At 37.0% G+C, this 14,513-nt stretch overlaps 1 protein-coding gene across 3 annotated transcripts in view; it reads right to left on the bottom strand.

Annotated features, from left to right (window-relative positions):
* LOC104590060 (protein YLS7-like) overlaps window positions 1–12,892 on the bottom strand; it is a 50,423-nt gene extending 37,531 nt beyond the window's left edge. The window contains exons 1-2 of one of the 3 annotated variants that reach the window (XM_010248577.3): window positions 12,014–12,886; window positions 11,627–11,884 (exon numbers count right to left, since the gene is read on the bottom strand). In XM_010248577.3, coding sequence (XP_010246879.1) covers window positions 11,627–11,884; window positions 12,014–12,131 — 376 coding nt within the window. In that variant the 5' untranslated portion in view covers window positions 12,132–12,886. Of the gene's footprint in view, window positions 1–11,626 lie in introns of all 3 variants that reach the window. The other 2 variants (XM_010248576.3, XM_010248575.3) reach the window with 2 other exon arrangements.
* Window positions 12,893–14,513: the final 1,621 nt, after the last annotated feature.

The raw sequence follows: 14,513 nt of genomic DNA, 5'->3' as shown, positions 1-14,513 counted from the left end.
GTTCAGATCTGGTTCGGTTCTGGTTCAAGTAGGATCCTTGAATCTTGATTCTAAAACAGGGAATGTGATTCCCAGTTGGAAGGTAGGTAGAAAATTTTTTGAAATTCGCCCACCCATTCCGCAACCTTTTGGCGTCCATACGATGGATTTTACCATTCCTTTCAGAACCCAGACCAATTTCCAGTTATGCCTTGAACCTTGGAGACTGATGGGCAAAATTGGAATGTTACACATAACCCCTAGACTCGATTATGGTACTGCACTAGGTGTCGGATCGGCTGTCTTTGATATGCCAATCAGTGAGATCCTTTGGGAGTCAAAACCTGGGTATGTTGGGGCAGTCTGAGAATTCACTCGAATGGGTGATCATAGTGACAGGATCAGCCCCTTTGTCGGACAAAGTGAATGATCGGGACTGCACTCTCTCTAATGGAAACCAAAACTGTCGATAGTCGATTTCAACCGTATTTGAGATTTGTTTTGCAAACCATATTTATATGATATGTTTTAAGGAAAAGGGTTTGCAAAAGGTTTTAATTCCTGTGACCCATCCGAGCAGAGAGTGCAACATTGCACCTTGTAGCCAAGGGAGAGGTCATTCCCTGTTGGGCAATGTTTAATCATTATGGGCCGAGAGGTTAAGTGTAAGAGACCATTAAGGGTTGTTTACCTGATGGGCTATATCTTACTTAAGTCTATTATCCTTAGGCCTTCATAGGATGGTTGGACTCAATGATCATTTAACTGTAAATGTTGGGCCCATTAAGAGCCCATGCTGATGAACTCAGGGGTTCACTATGCTTGATAGTGAATTCGGCCAGGCCTTTTAGGTTGGGCCTAAATGGGCCAGCAACTACCTAGGGACGTGAGCCACTTACTTAATGGGCCTAAAGCCCATGATTAATTGGATTAATCAAGTGGTCAGATGACAGCTTAAGCAGTCACGTGACTTGGGCGAATATGGGTTTGGATAAGGGTCTGGAGCCTCCATTATGATAAGAGGATAAGTCTTATCCACTAAGAGAGTCCAAACCCAAATAAAGATTTCGATTAGGAACCTCCTAATTCGATTAGGAGTGATGTTCCTTAAGGTTAAAGAAAGGAGAGATCAAACTGCTCCAGTGACATCATCTTCTCTCAGTTCTCTCTCTCTGCTCTTGCCACCCCAGAAACCCTAATTCATTCTCCACCTTTGGGACTAATCTTGATCAGTTCTTATTTATGTTTTTTGCAAGAAAATATCAGGTTTATTTCGTGCTCACCTCCCTTGTACGATCCAATCTGTTGGATTGTAGTTTTGCTGAAAACTGCATTGCTGAACCAGCTTCATTCTAACCTGTGCCATCTTCAATGGAGGCTGGTTTTGGGATTTAGTTTGGGCGTGAACTACCACTTTGGGAGCTACACTTGCGGAATCCATATCAGGTATACATCTCCCTTCCTTTTGGTTTCAAATTTGGTCCGGCCTCGGTGCAAGAATGATTCTTGAAAAATGCAATTTTTCTAAAACTAGAATACGATTCCCTAAAGGTTGCAAGAAAATTTTTTGAAATTTTGCCCAACCATCTAGCATGGTTCATCCATCCATATGATGGATCTAACCTTCCTTCACGGTCCATCCTACACCCCTTCCCTTTCACCTTCCCAATGCACTGGTCTAGTTGTATCTCTTCCTTATTCATGAAAGCAGAGGATTCTCCCTTGGTAATAGGGGTATTAGACACTCGTCCCTCAGACACTTGATAAGCTCGTGGCTGATTCTTCTTCATGGGTCCCTTGGGTGGATGAATTGGGCAATTTGGAATGATATGTCCATGTTGTTTGCAATATGTGCAGACATTCTTCTTTTTGCAATGAAAGGTTATATGTCCATATCCTTTACATTCATTGCATTGAGTTTTAGAAGGGTCCTTTCCACCAGATTTCTTATTCCCTTGTGCAAGAAAAACAATATCAATCCCTGAATCAGGATGTTTCCCTTCTATGTATGCAGCAGCTAAGATCTAGTTTCTTCCCTCAACAACTCTCCCATCACAGAGTTTAAGTCTGGAAGAGTTCCTCTACTCAAAATATTTGACCTGATTATTTCATACTCAGGTCTCAACCTCATGAGAAATTGGTTAACTTTCCTATTTTCAAAATGTTTCTGCAAATACTTGACACATTCAACAGGATCAGAGGGTTCAGTATGAACAAGTTCATATTCAACCCAGAGATCAATAAAGCCTAAATAGTATTCTTGTATCTTTTTGTCCCCTTGCAATAAGCAAAGATTTCAGATTCAATCTGGTATCGCCGTGACATATTGGACTGATGATAAACCTTTTTCAAGTAGGCATACATCTCGTAAGCAGTCCTCAGTCTTCTCATAGGAACACTAATGTGAGGCACAATGGAGCTCAAAATCCAGGAGACTAACTTTCCGTTGTCAAGCTTCCATTGTGTATAGGCTTTACTATCAGCCTCAGCCTCATCAAGTTTACATACAGTCCCATTCAAGTAACCTTCAAGTCCCTTTCCCTCAACATAGAAATCAAAATGGAATTTCCACATATTGTAATTAGTTCCATCAAATTTTACAGAGAGAAAATCAACCTTTTCAGCCATCATAAATGAGCGAAAAAACAACCCAGAATAGCAATACAAACTAGGGCAGCACAAACTTTAGAAGAATAAAAAATCTTCCAATAAACACCACAGAATTAGGGCAGCACAAACTAGGGTTCCAAGGACTGATAACCAAGAGAAGAAAATACCCTAGGGCAGAACAAAATCTAGGGTTCCAAGGACTGATAACAGTCGATTATGACAATAGTATGATGCACCAACCTGAAATGAGAAGCTTTCCAGATCAGCTTGAAGAGAGGACCTGATGTTTGTTGAAGTTCCTTGGTTAGAAAAAGAAACCAGGTTCAAATACTGTTGGTGTTGAGGGAGGAAGCAGCCAGACTGATGAGACTCCTTAAATCTATGACTGTTCAAAACTGAACCACAAAGAGAAAAGCCGCTGCCCCCCAGGAGAAATCAGTACACAGTCGGAGGAAGAAAACAAAACTGCTGCCGCCCAGGAGAGAAGACCAGAACTCCTCCAAGACTTGTTAGTTTCTGCTGATTTTCTGAGAGAAAGAAGAAGGTTCTAGGCAACACAGCTGGTCAGAAATCCTTCTAGACAGAAGGTTTCAAGAGGAACAAGGGTTAGAAGAGGCCTAACACCAGCCAAAAACACCCTGAGAACAGAAACCCTAATATGCCCAACAAATGAGCAAGGAAAGAACAGCCTGCTCTGGTACCATGTCAACAGACCCAGAGCAGAATACAAAATTCTGGGGATGAAGAATAGATGATTCGACCCTACCCCAAGGGTCCTTTATATAGAAAGTGAAATTACAGAAATTACAGAGAGGCCCTTGTAGGGCAACACAATTTAGAGAATTTATAGAGAGGCCCTTGCAGGGCTGAAGTGAATAATAATAAAAATAAAATCGTACATCAGGGAGTTCTTTCACAGATGCAAAGTGAGGGGATGAAGTTTTGGATCTTCAACAACAAAAAGAACTCCAGATGGTTACAGGAGACATGATGGAAGTAACTTTCAGCTACATTAAGTGAAGTGCTAATTCCCTAGTTGGGGAGAGAAAATATTTTATAGGCACAGTTATAAAAGAGAGGGCATGGTGTAGGGAGAGATAAGAGGTTTTATCTCTCATTGACTTTGATTTGTATTTACAGTCCTTGTACTCTAGTTCATTCTAATTGATGAATTATGAAGTAATTGATCAAAAAAGATAGCAATTATGCTCCAAACAACACCTAGGTGGAATAAGGTCGGTGATGTTGATGAAAACAATGATGAAAATAGTAATAGAAATGATGACCCATGACTCATAATTTGCAGCCTCAGTTGGCTTTCGTTATAAGAAAGATAATTGGGAGCAAACCAGTACAGTACAAAAGGGCAGAAAATATGAGATATTTGACACAACTGGTGAGGTCTTGGAAGTTGTATTGTTCTTCTGGGAAGCATGAGATATCTTTAAAGGTATGAGCTTATCTCAACCCTAGACCTGAAGGGACTTGCATATTTAAGAGCAAAAGTTAATAAATGAATACTGGAATCTTTAGAAAGCATAACTGATTAACAGAAGAAACTCTACTAGATAAACAGATATTACAACTGGACTATTGAAATCAACACTGAAACCCTTAACAAGTAGATGACACTGCATATTTATTTATACCTTTGAAAGAAACAGATAAGAAAAATATATTGATGGCATGGAAGATTGCAAATGTATAAAATGGACATCATATATAAGTATCCCGTGGCATCTTGGACTCATCTTACATACCATCCTGGTTAACTCCAATCTAGTTAGACCATCAGTGACAACATTTAAGGCCCCTAGGTATCAACCTGAGGATTGTTTGAGAAGAACCCTAGAGAAGTTGAATTTCATTAAGCAGATTTAGCGATCTTCATGTAACCTTTCCAAAAACCTTCAATCAGGAGGGATGAGAAAGACCTTAAAAGCATGGTGGGACAAAGCCTGAAGAAAAGCCATCATTTCAAGCTTTAAGGAATCTTCTCCAACACTTGGTGAACTCATAACCCAAACCACTACCATTCCTCTCTGAAACTCAACCACCAATGCTTGATGATCATGGGTGGCATACAAAACAATTTTCCAACCTCAACTCCTTATTGAAATCTCCAGAGGGATCAATAGCACAAATGGATTAAGGTGAGGACTGCAGAAATGAAAGCAGGTTCCTACATACGCCATCCCACTGCTTTCATAGTTAACATGATCACTTATATTTGCAACATTCATTGGAAAATATCCAAGCTAATATAAAAGGAGATCTGTCTAATGTATAACTCCACCAGTGTATCTTGTCTCATACTTCTCAAGCCCAAGGAAAGAGGGTTGTGTCAGGTTGGCAGCTGATCTGCAAAATACTAGCCAATCCAATATGAACACAATTCCTAAATCATTTTGTGCAATCATCGGTGTTCTATGGATAACAATGTATTGCATCGACACTCAAAATATACAGTGGTTCACCATTATAATGTTTCTTCATAAATGATTTACTGAGACTATTGAGATTGTTTGGGGGCAAGGGTATTTTGTCATTTATATTCTTTTATATTTGGATGCCCATGTGAGGGCTTACTTCTAATTTCTCTCAATAATAAAAAATCTCAAGTTTGAGAGAGTGAACAGTAACCCTCTCCTCTCCATTTGTAACTCTCTTTCTATTCTCTCTTTCCTTCTCTTCTTCTTGCTTTCTTTCTCAATAAAACCCTTAGATATTGCAGCTTGGTATCAGAGCAACTAGAAGGTCTGGGAGAGTCTTTCTCTACCTCTGAGCAAAAACCTCTCTTGAGGAGAGTCTTTCTCTACTGATTCTTCCTCTTGAATCAGAATACAAACAACCTCTCTTGAGGAGAGTTCTTTTCTATCGGGGGGAATTGTTGGAGATCACATTGAGACTGATGTGTGCACATGTTTCGCACTTACATTAGGTGCAGGAGACATTAGTTTAGGACATATTTTGCTTAATGTAGGATTTGGGTTCACTTAAAGTTTCATTTTAGTAGGGGTTATTTTTTATTTTTATATTTGGTAGGGGTTATTTTGCTTATTTATTAGGGCTATGTTATACTTTTGAGAAATAGAAATTTTTGAATTCTTCTCTTTGACTTATTTTTCCCCTCTCTATTGCATCTTCATTTCTCCTGTTCCTCATCTTTCTTCTTCTAACAAGTGATGCTGCATCACCTTGCCACGAGGCATATGCATTAATGCCTTTTAAAACTATGGGTTGAATAAGCCTAATATTGAACTCAATCATGTCACACCCAAAGTCGCTTTCCTCCACATGAGTACACAAAAAGTCCCTATAAGAATATTACCATTAAAAGTACAGATGGTCTCCAACACCCTCCCACAATGAAAACCCCTATATAAGCATACACAACCTTAATCTTTCCACAGCCTCCCCAAAACTCAAGCTTTAATTGGCACTTAGAAAGCCAACATGAAGTAGTTAACAAACACAAGCCTATGGAAGAGGGAAAAACATTAACCATCATCACCCAAACAAATCCAACCAAAGATAATACATTCACCAAAACACCCAAAAAGAGTATCAAAATAGTCAATCTTGCACCAATAGCAAACCAACATATCAAAAAAAATTGATGATATATTGATATCATTTGTAAGACTATGTGATTAGTCATCACGCACCACTAGCAGTGAAATAGGATGGCATAACAACATGAATCCAACTGATCACAACTCATAAATCATGATGAGATGGGAAACCATGTACATCGCATCGTATTAGTGCATTAAACTCCCTGACAGAACATCCACCTATCATTTTTTTTTGAAGAGTAAATGAAAATTTATTAAATCAAAAAAGAAGAGTACAATCCAAATGGTGACAAGGTGTCACCACTTCTCACACAACAAACTAACTGTTAATAAGAGCAGACAATAATCCAAATTACAACAACTGAATTTCTAGAATATTCCAAAAATTCCTTCCCATTTCAGATCTACCGATTTGATCAACAAACTCCCTGACATAACACCCACCTATCGCATCCATCACAAGTAATCTCAAACTTGAACAAAGATCAATGGCCCATACTGAATTCAGTTTGCAGAAATTTTGGTAAGCCATAAAATCTTGGATGATCAGCACAAGTCTCAAAACCCAGTCCAAAACTCATGATACATGAGTTATTCTCTCAAGTGTAGTGAAAATCTTTAAGTTACCTTTGAACACCAAAAATATCTCCAAAAAGAAAGGATGTGAATCAAAATATTAGTCTAAGGCCTCTAGTTGATGCAGATCTGAGATTAGTACTGAGATCTGACATTTTTATATGTAACATTAAATTTATTTATTAGGAGAAAAGTTGAGTTAATAATACAAGCCAAGCATCCCTATCATTCTGTTGGCAGCATCAACAAGCCCCCATTTTATTAATTATAATGTTTACAACTGTCCCAAAGCAACCAATTCCTATTAACCCCCTGCTTAGCAAGCCCATTATCTAGACTATTGGCTACCCTTGGAACCAAAGTGTAGCTGACTTGAGTATCCCTTGAGAGATTCCTAATTTCCCTCATTATGTTTGTGTGGCCATTTCTATATGCTGCTTCTCCTTAGCTACCGCACTACCACTTTTGAATATCCTTTAGTGCAACATTCCTGAAATTTAAGGTTTTCCCCAACCTTTAGTCCATGCACAACTGCCAACAGCTCTGCTTTCATGGAGTTTCCATGTCCAATAGAACCTGAAGAAATTGCTAGGGTAGAACTAAGGTTATTTCTAAAAGCCCCTCCAACTGAAATCAGACATTTTTCCCTTGCAAGTCCCCCCCCCCCTCCTCCCACCCCGCAAAGAAAAAAGACCAAAAGAAAAAACAAGAAAAAGAAACCATCTAGGATGCTTTTCTGAAATTCAAAGAAAATCCCCAATGAATGATAAACTAAACCTGAACCCCAAGGAATTTCAAATAACCAGAAACTCTAGAACTATTTGTTACAGCCCCAAAAAATTGTCCAGAATTCATGAAATAACCCCTGAACTGTTGTAAATTTCGTTTTGACTGATGAGTGTACCAAAGGTGTACGGTGTACCACTGCACAAGATGAAAGACAATCTATGCAAGCTAGTCAAGTATTTACGCCTAGCTTGAAGGGACGTGTTGAGAGGCACTAGCCAAAGGGCATTGTTTTCTATCTTTAATTTATATTTAATTAAGGGCAAAATTATATAGGTATTACTACAAAGTCTAAATAGGCTATGCCCAATACCTTTTTGGCCTCTTTTACAAACTTCTCTTTATTCCCTCTTCTTTTCAATATCCTTATCCTTCAAGAACATCTTCTCATATTTCTTCAGTTCCTACCCTAGATGTGTTTCTTTTCCACACATAGTCCTCTGTCTACTAGTTGAAATTCTAGGGTTACTACCACGATATATTAGCAAGTTGTAACAATTCTACAGTGGACAAACACTGAGTTCCAAGCACTCATTGAAAACAACACTTGGAATCTTGTTTTGATTCATCTTACCTCAAAATGATTTGGAACCAAATGGCTATTGATAAAAAAAAAAAAAAAAAAAAAAAAACAAAGTGGAACCAAATGCTTTTTTCAGTTAACCTAAATTCAGTGGAACAATTGATAGATAAAAGGCACACAATGTTACATAGAGTTTTAAAAGAAGCATGCGGTAAATTATATAGAAACCTTCACTCTTGTTGCCAAAATGACTATACATATTCTGCTTTCCATCTATACAATCCCATAGTGGACCATCCTTAAGATTGATGTCAAAAATGCCTTTTCCTAACATCTAAAACAGACAGTCTATATGGTACAAGTCAATAGTTTTTGTAATTGGAGAATTCACTATATGCTCTAAAGAAAGCACTTGGGGCTGGTTTGAATGATTCTGACAAGCTATCAATGAATGTCATGTATGTACATATGATAGATCTTATGGGAGTTATTCCACTACTTGTTACTGTGGAAGATAATTCCATGCTCACTAAAAAACTGGCTATGGAGGAGGGTTAAGGAGGTGGTGTGGTCCATGAACAAGGATAGTGCTCCGGGTCCAGATGGCTTTACGGGGTATTTTTTTCACCCACTATTGGGAGATTATCTCTAAGGATGTATTTGCGGCTGTTGATCATTTCTTTTTGGGTGGTGAGCTACTGGTATGCTATACATCTTCTTTTATTTCGCTCATTTCAAAAGTGAAAACACCCAAAAGGTATGCTGATTTTCATCCTATTAGTCTTAGTAATTTCTGTTACAAGATTATTGCTAGATTGTCGGGGATTCTCCCTAAGTTGATATCCTCTGAACAGGCTGCATTTGTGAAGGGCAGGATGATTACAGATAATATCTCGCTAATGCAGGAGATGGCCATTGATATTGATAAAAAGGTATTAGGAGGAAGTTCCATTCTTAAACTGGATAAAACTTTAGTGCAAGTAATAAGAAATGATTCAAGGGCCCATAATTTAACAATGGATATGGCACTGAACAGGATGGAATGGTGAAACAGGATTCATGTAGCCAACCCCATATAGTTGGAACAAGGCTTAGATGTTGATGATGATGATCTGATGTACCTTAACATAATTATTTTATCTATTTTATGTGGTGTACCTAGAAGGGTACTGATGTAAAATCTAACATTCTAATATTAAGCTATAAGATTAAAACCAAAAAAGATGTTAAGTTATAAGTTCTTTTTGGCCACTGGATTAGATAGAGTACTCTCTCTCTCTTACAGTATTTGCACGACAGATGAGACAACTGTTTTACCTATAATATATTTGATTTTTCTTTCCTTTGTAGTAGACACAAAACTTTATTTTAGCCCCACTAGCATCCAAAGAATCCCCTGATACTTTTGTTTTTTCTCTCTCTCATAGCATGAATGTCTATCGATAATTGCATGAAACAATTATTTCACTTATGATATATTTGATTTCTCTTTCCTTTGTAGTGTACACATAACTTTACTTCCCCCTTCTTGTATCCAAAGAACTCCCTTGCTCCTTATGGTATTAGAAGCACATTAGCAACTTCTGCTAGTGAAAATTTTATAGGAAATTCTATCTGTCAAGTGTACACAGGGTTTCAATTTTCACTTTTTTAATTCCCTATTCACAAATACCCATAAAGTTAAAGTAGCATCAAGAACACCTTTTAAGGGATTGAATTTTCAATATGTAATTTGGTGAAGAGAGCAAATTTAATCAGAGTTTATCTTTTTTCAAAAAATTTACCATTTTATCTTATTTTAAAAAATAGAATATAATATAGACTACAGACATTGTATAAAATCATCAAGAATCCTTTGTTCTTAGAATTTAAATATGCAATGAATTACTAAACCACAAATGCCCATAGTTGTCAAGGCGACGCCTAGGCGACAAGGTGCCCTTTGAGGCTCGCCTCGCCTAATTGCCAAGCAGTTTTGTACTTTCTATTATAAAATACTTTTTATTCTTTATTTTTTGAGATTATAATTATAAAATAGATTTTATTAAACTAATTTCTTTTTATTATTTTCCTATTTGTTAGGGTTTAATCAACACAAACATTGCTAAATTCTATATTGAAACCTCAAAGACTTCAAAACCTGAACCAATAAGTAAGGAAGAACTAAAAAATTTGTCTAATCAACACATTTTCTTCTCTTCTTCTTCTTCTACTACTACTACTACTACTACTACTACTTTTTCTTTTCTTCTTTTCCTTTAACAAAAATAAGGGCTCAGCCCCTATATTTTTTGAATTTTCTCTTCCTTCTTTTTCTTCTCATTAATATGTTGATTTTCTATACTTTAACATGAACTCTATACTTATGAAAATTATGAATAATTATTAAGGAAATATGGAACTACTCTTAAGATCTATATTTTTTATATCACCTAGGCAACTAGGCGACAAGGCACCCCCCCCTGTCACCTAGCCTTGCCTTGGCGCCTTGAAAACTATGCACATGCCTTAATATTCAAATAATACATTCTTTAATCATTTCATGATCCTAGAGAAAGAAAAGCTTGATTGACTACAGTACTTTATATAAGCAGCAAGCTGTGATACCATTACTAACACAGTAATGATACCGTGTAGAATTTCCTTGAATAATTTCAACATTCTTTAAGCCTTAATTTATGATATACATGCAAAGTTAGGGATACCAAAAAGAGATATCAATTTGTAATTCTGTCTTGGGTCAGCTTCTATGCTGACTTCTTTGTAACTTCTTGTTGTACATTAAAGCATCTTAACTAATGAAATTTTTCAGAGTTATTAATCAAAAAAAAAAAAAAAGTTAGGGATATCAAAAAGAGGACATGTAATGAGTATACTTTAAGGTAAATAAAATCTTCTAACTTCTCTTCCATCAAACAGGATTATATTTACAAGGGAGGCAATTCATAGATGGTGAATGAATATGGTTGTTGTGGAGCTACTTTTAGTAAGAAATCTATGTGAAATTTGTGAAAGAAGAGGAGAGTATGCATAACACGAAGAGTTTAAGAAACACATGAACCCTCTTATTAACATTTGGAATGAAAACCAAAACAAATGTGTTTCCGATGGGAAAAAATGCTACATTATGCCAAAATAAGGTAAGTCTCCCCATATCAATGACCTATAAGTAGACTTGGATATGGCCTTCCTCCAACTAAAAATCATACTCAGAATAAGTAAGAAAAATAGCCATCCAAGATTCCCAGGGCAAGCATTAAAAGGAATCATTTATGAACCATAATCCTGGTTCCAAATAAGGTGAAGTAAGACATGTTCATTAAAATTTCAGTTCAGAATAACAATATTAAGTAAGAAAATATAGCATTTCTGCAGGAATGTAATAAATAGATAAACAAAGACCAATCTTGAATTAATTAAAATCAAATTAAGCGAAAGCCACAAATCCAGAAAATAAATATGCATAAAAAAACAGAGCTTAAATATGAATCCAAATTTTAAGATATAAAGAAGTCATCGAAGTAGGATAAGAAAATAAATCAAGAAAATATATAAATAAACAGAGAAAAGTTACCTGATTCAACTGTATTCACTTGGCTAGTTTTCTTTGGTGGTAGGGGTGAAGAGGAAGAAGAAACTGAGGCACCATTATCTTTTTCCGTGTAAACTCTACCAGTGTCATTTAACAAATCTTGAGCTGTATGGTTAGAAGTCTCCTTGGTCACTAAAACATTGGGAATAACAGAACTACTTGTTGGCACCTCAGGTTTTTGTTGATTTACGGGTTCCACTCCTCTACTTGAATCCGTGGAAACCAATTTCGTTTTTTCACCTGAACCAGATGAGGATTTCAAGTTTATAGCATCTGAATTACCAATTTGAGAATAATTCTGAGAAATCACAACTGCGGTATCGTTACCAAGAGGCAATGGCAACCCGACTTTGCTCGAATGATCAATACCTTGAAAAGTGGAACCACTGGGATAAGAAATTAGAAGCCACGATGCAAAAATTAGAAACAGAGCTAGTCCTCCCACTGAGATTACAATGGAGGCAAGTGTCCGTGGAAAAGCCGCCATGCTTTAAAACCCAGGCGGCGCCAATGTCATGGCTTTGCAATACGATGACTCTACTTCCAAAACGCACAACACATTTTCCGCAACAAAACAAGATTCTACAGAAATGTGGATTTCGTATTCCGAAATTCAAACTAAACCAATGACATGATCTAAGATCCACGTAGATAATCACCCGGACCAAATCGTAAGACTTCGTGACTAGAAAACTGAACAAATACAAGATGCATTCAATCGACCTTTATCTCACAGTTCAACAACAAATTGGCGATAATCACTCAAATTTCCAAATCTGTCAACTCAACTTCAATCTTACCTGGATCTGCACTTCAAACTCTAGATCCCATTAAATACAACTGAATCCCCTAATAATTAAACAGCTTCTTCTCTCAAACTCCAAATTCTCATTAAATTACAGCAAAAAAAAAAATTTAATAACGTCAAACTCAATAAATGCATTTCGATTTCTCTTCCAAAGATTTAATCTTCAATCGTAAACAAAACTCACAACGCAAATCCGAACGCCGGAATTTACCCATATCAATAATTTTTCCAGATTCCAACCACTAGCCTACCATAACCATAAGAAACGAGCAATCCTCAACTTACAAAACGAAATCCAAGTCCATGTAAGAACGGACGAGCAAACCCGACCTGCCTATCAACAAAATGGAAACTTCTTTTTCTTTCTATGGTAATGCTACAAGCGTCAATTGCTCGATTAGACGATAAAAATGGAAATGGGTCTCTATTCCATTGACCAGATTATCCTACCCTGCTTCCATTTTGTATAGCGGACATCAGGGTTATTCTTGGAAATATAAATCAATAACCGTGTATTTAGACAAGTGTAGTGAAATCTCGGATCCAGAGACGGAATTTTCCGCCATTAAAATATGCGGAGTTCGGAATACCATTCGGACCAGTCCGGATTTCCTGCACTCGGTTTTCTCCATGCGGAGTACACTTCCAAGATTGGTCGTGGTTCACATGCACACCCAGCTCACGGATACCCCCTTCATTCTAACCCTTTTCCTTGTATGAGCTCACTATAACCCTACTTCTAGAAGCCTCTCATGCTTTTGACGTTTTAGTTGAAATATTAAAGTGAAGGTTTGTCGTCATAAATTTGGGGTTTTTATTGTTCAGTCCACGCCAAAAACCCTAGTTCCACGTACAATTAGGTGTAGGTGATGTTAATTTACAGGCGGGTATGGGTGTTATAAATTTGAATTGTCTTAGGTTGCAGTTCAAATCAGAATTCTGAGATAGAGTGCAGTCTAAAAATCCCCATAAACTTTTGTATGTTATATTGCCACGTTGCAACACATAGGCAATGTGTCATTATAGTGCAAAGGCTATATTGATGACCATTGAATAGACAGTTAACATTAGCATATTAGCCAAACCAGCTAGAGTTAATTGGCCAAATTTCAAAAAAAAAAATTTAATATGAATCTGAAAAATGGATTCTCTAAATTTGGAGAATTGGATTCTCCTAAATTGATCTAGTATTGGATTGAATCAGATTTGATTTTAAAATTAAATATGAGCATATATGATATGGAGACCATAAAGTGCAATTCCCAAAATGGTGGTTCATGTGCAATATTCAAATCCAAATTGTCCTCTCAATTAAAGAAGAAGAAACCAAACCTACAACTAGTTTTTGAAGGGTTAGGATCCATCATATGGATGGCCAAACCATATTGGATGGCTGGGAAATTTTTCAAAAATTTCCTAATCCTTCTGGAAATTGAATTCCCTATGTTTCGAAAAACTGCATTTTTCAAGGATTGGTCTTGTATTGAACCGGACCAGATTTGAAACCAACCAAAGAGGGAGATGTATATCTAATACGGATACCACAAACGCAAATCCCAAGGTGGAAGTTCACTGCCGAAACAGTCCTAAAACCAGCCTCCACTAAAAATGGTGCAATGTACTCCTGAAAACGGTTCAGCAACGCAGTTTTCAACAAAACTGCAATCCATCTGCTTGGATCAAACTAGGGAGGTCAGCACGAAATTTCTCTCAATTTTTCTTGCAAAAATTAGAGGAAAACTAATCTCTACCAATCCCAAATAAGCTATAGTCAAACTGGGAAAAACTAGGAGACAAAAGAGTGCAGAGATGACTAGAAACTACAAAAATATGAAGTTGTCTTGGACGGGTCCACCCCCTCCACTTTTATATTTCTTATGGAACTATCTCCTAATCTAATTAGGAGATAATCCAGATCTAAATCAAATATGGACTCTAATTAGAGAGATATACCTTATCTTCTTATAAGATTAGGCCTGATTTGTATGGCGTGGGACCCCACAATGACTTCACATAAGTCTACATGAGTCCAACCCGGCCTTTGTGGAGATTTATCCTACC

Source organism: Nelumbo nucifera, chromosome 5, assembly GCF_055504915.1.
Source record: "Nelumbo nucifera cultivar China Antique chromosome 5, China Antique-T2T, whole genome shotgun sequence".
NCBI classification, from domain to species: Eukaryota; Viridiplantae; Streptophyta; class Magnoliopsida; order Proteales; family Nelumbonaceae; genus Nelumbo; species Nelumbo nucifera.
Note: the sequence above shows the minus strand (reverse complement) of the source record. Positions and strands in the feature narration are given on the sequence as shown.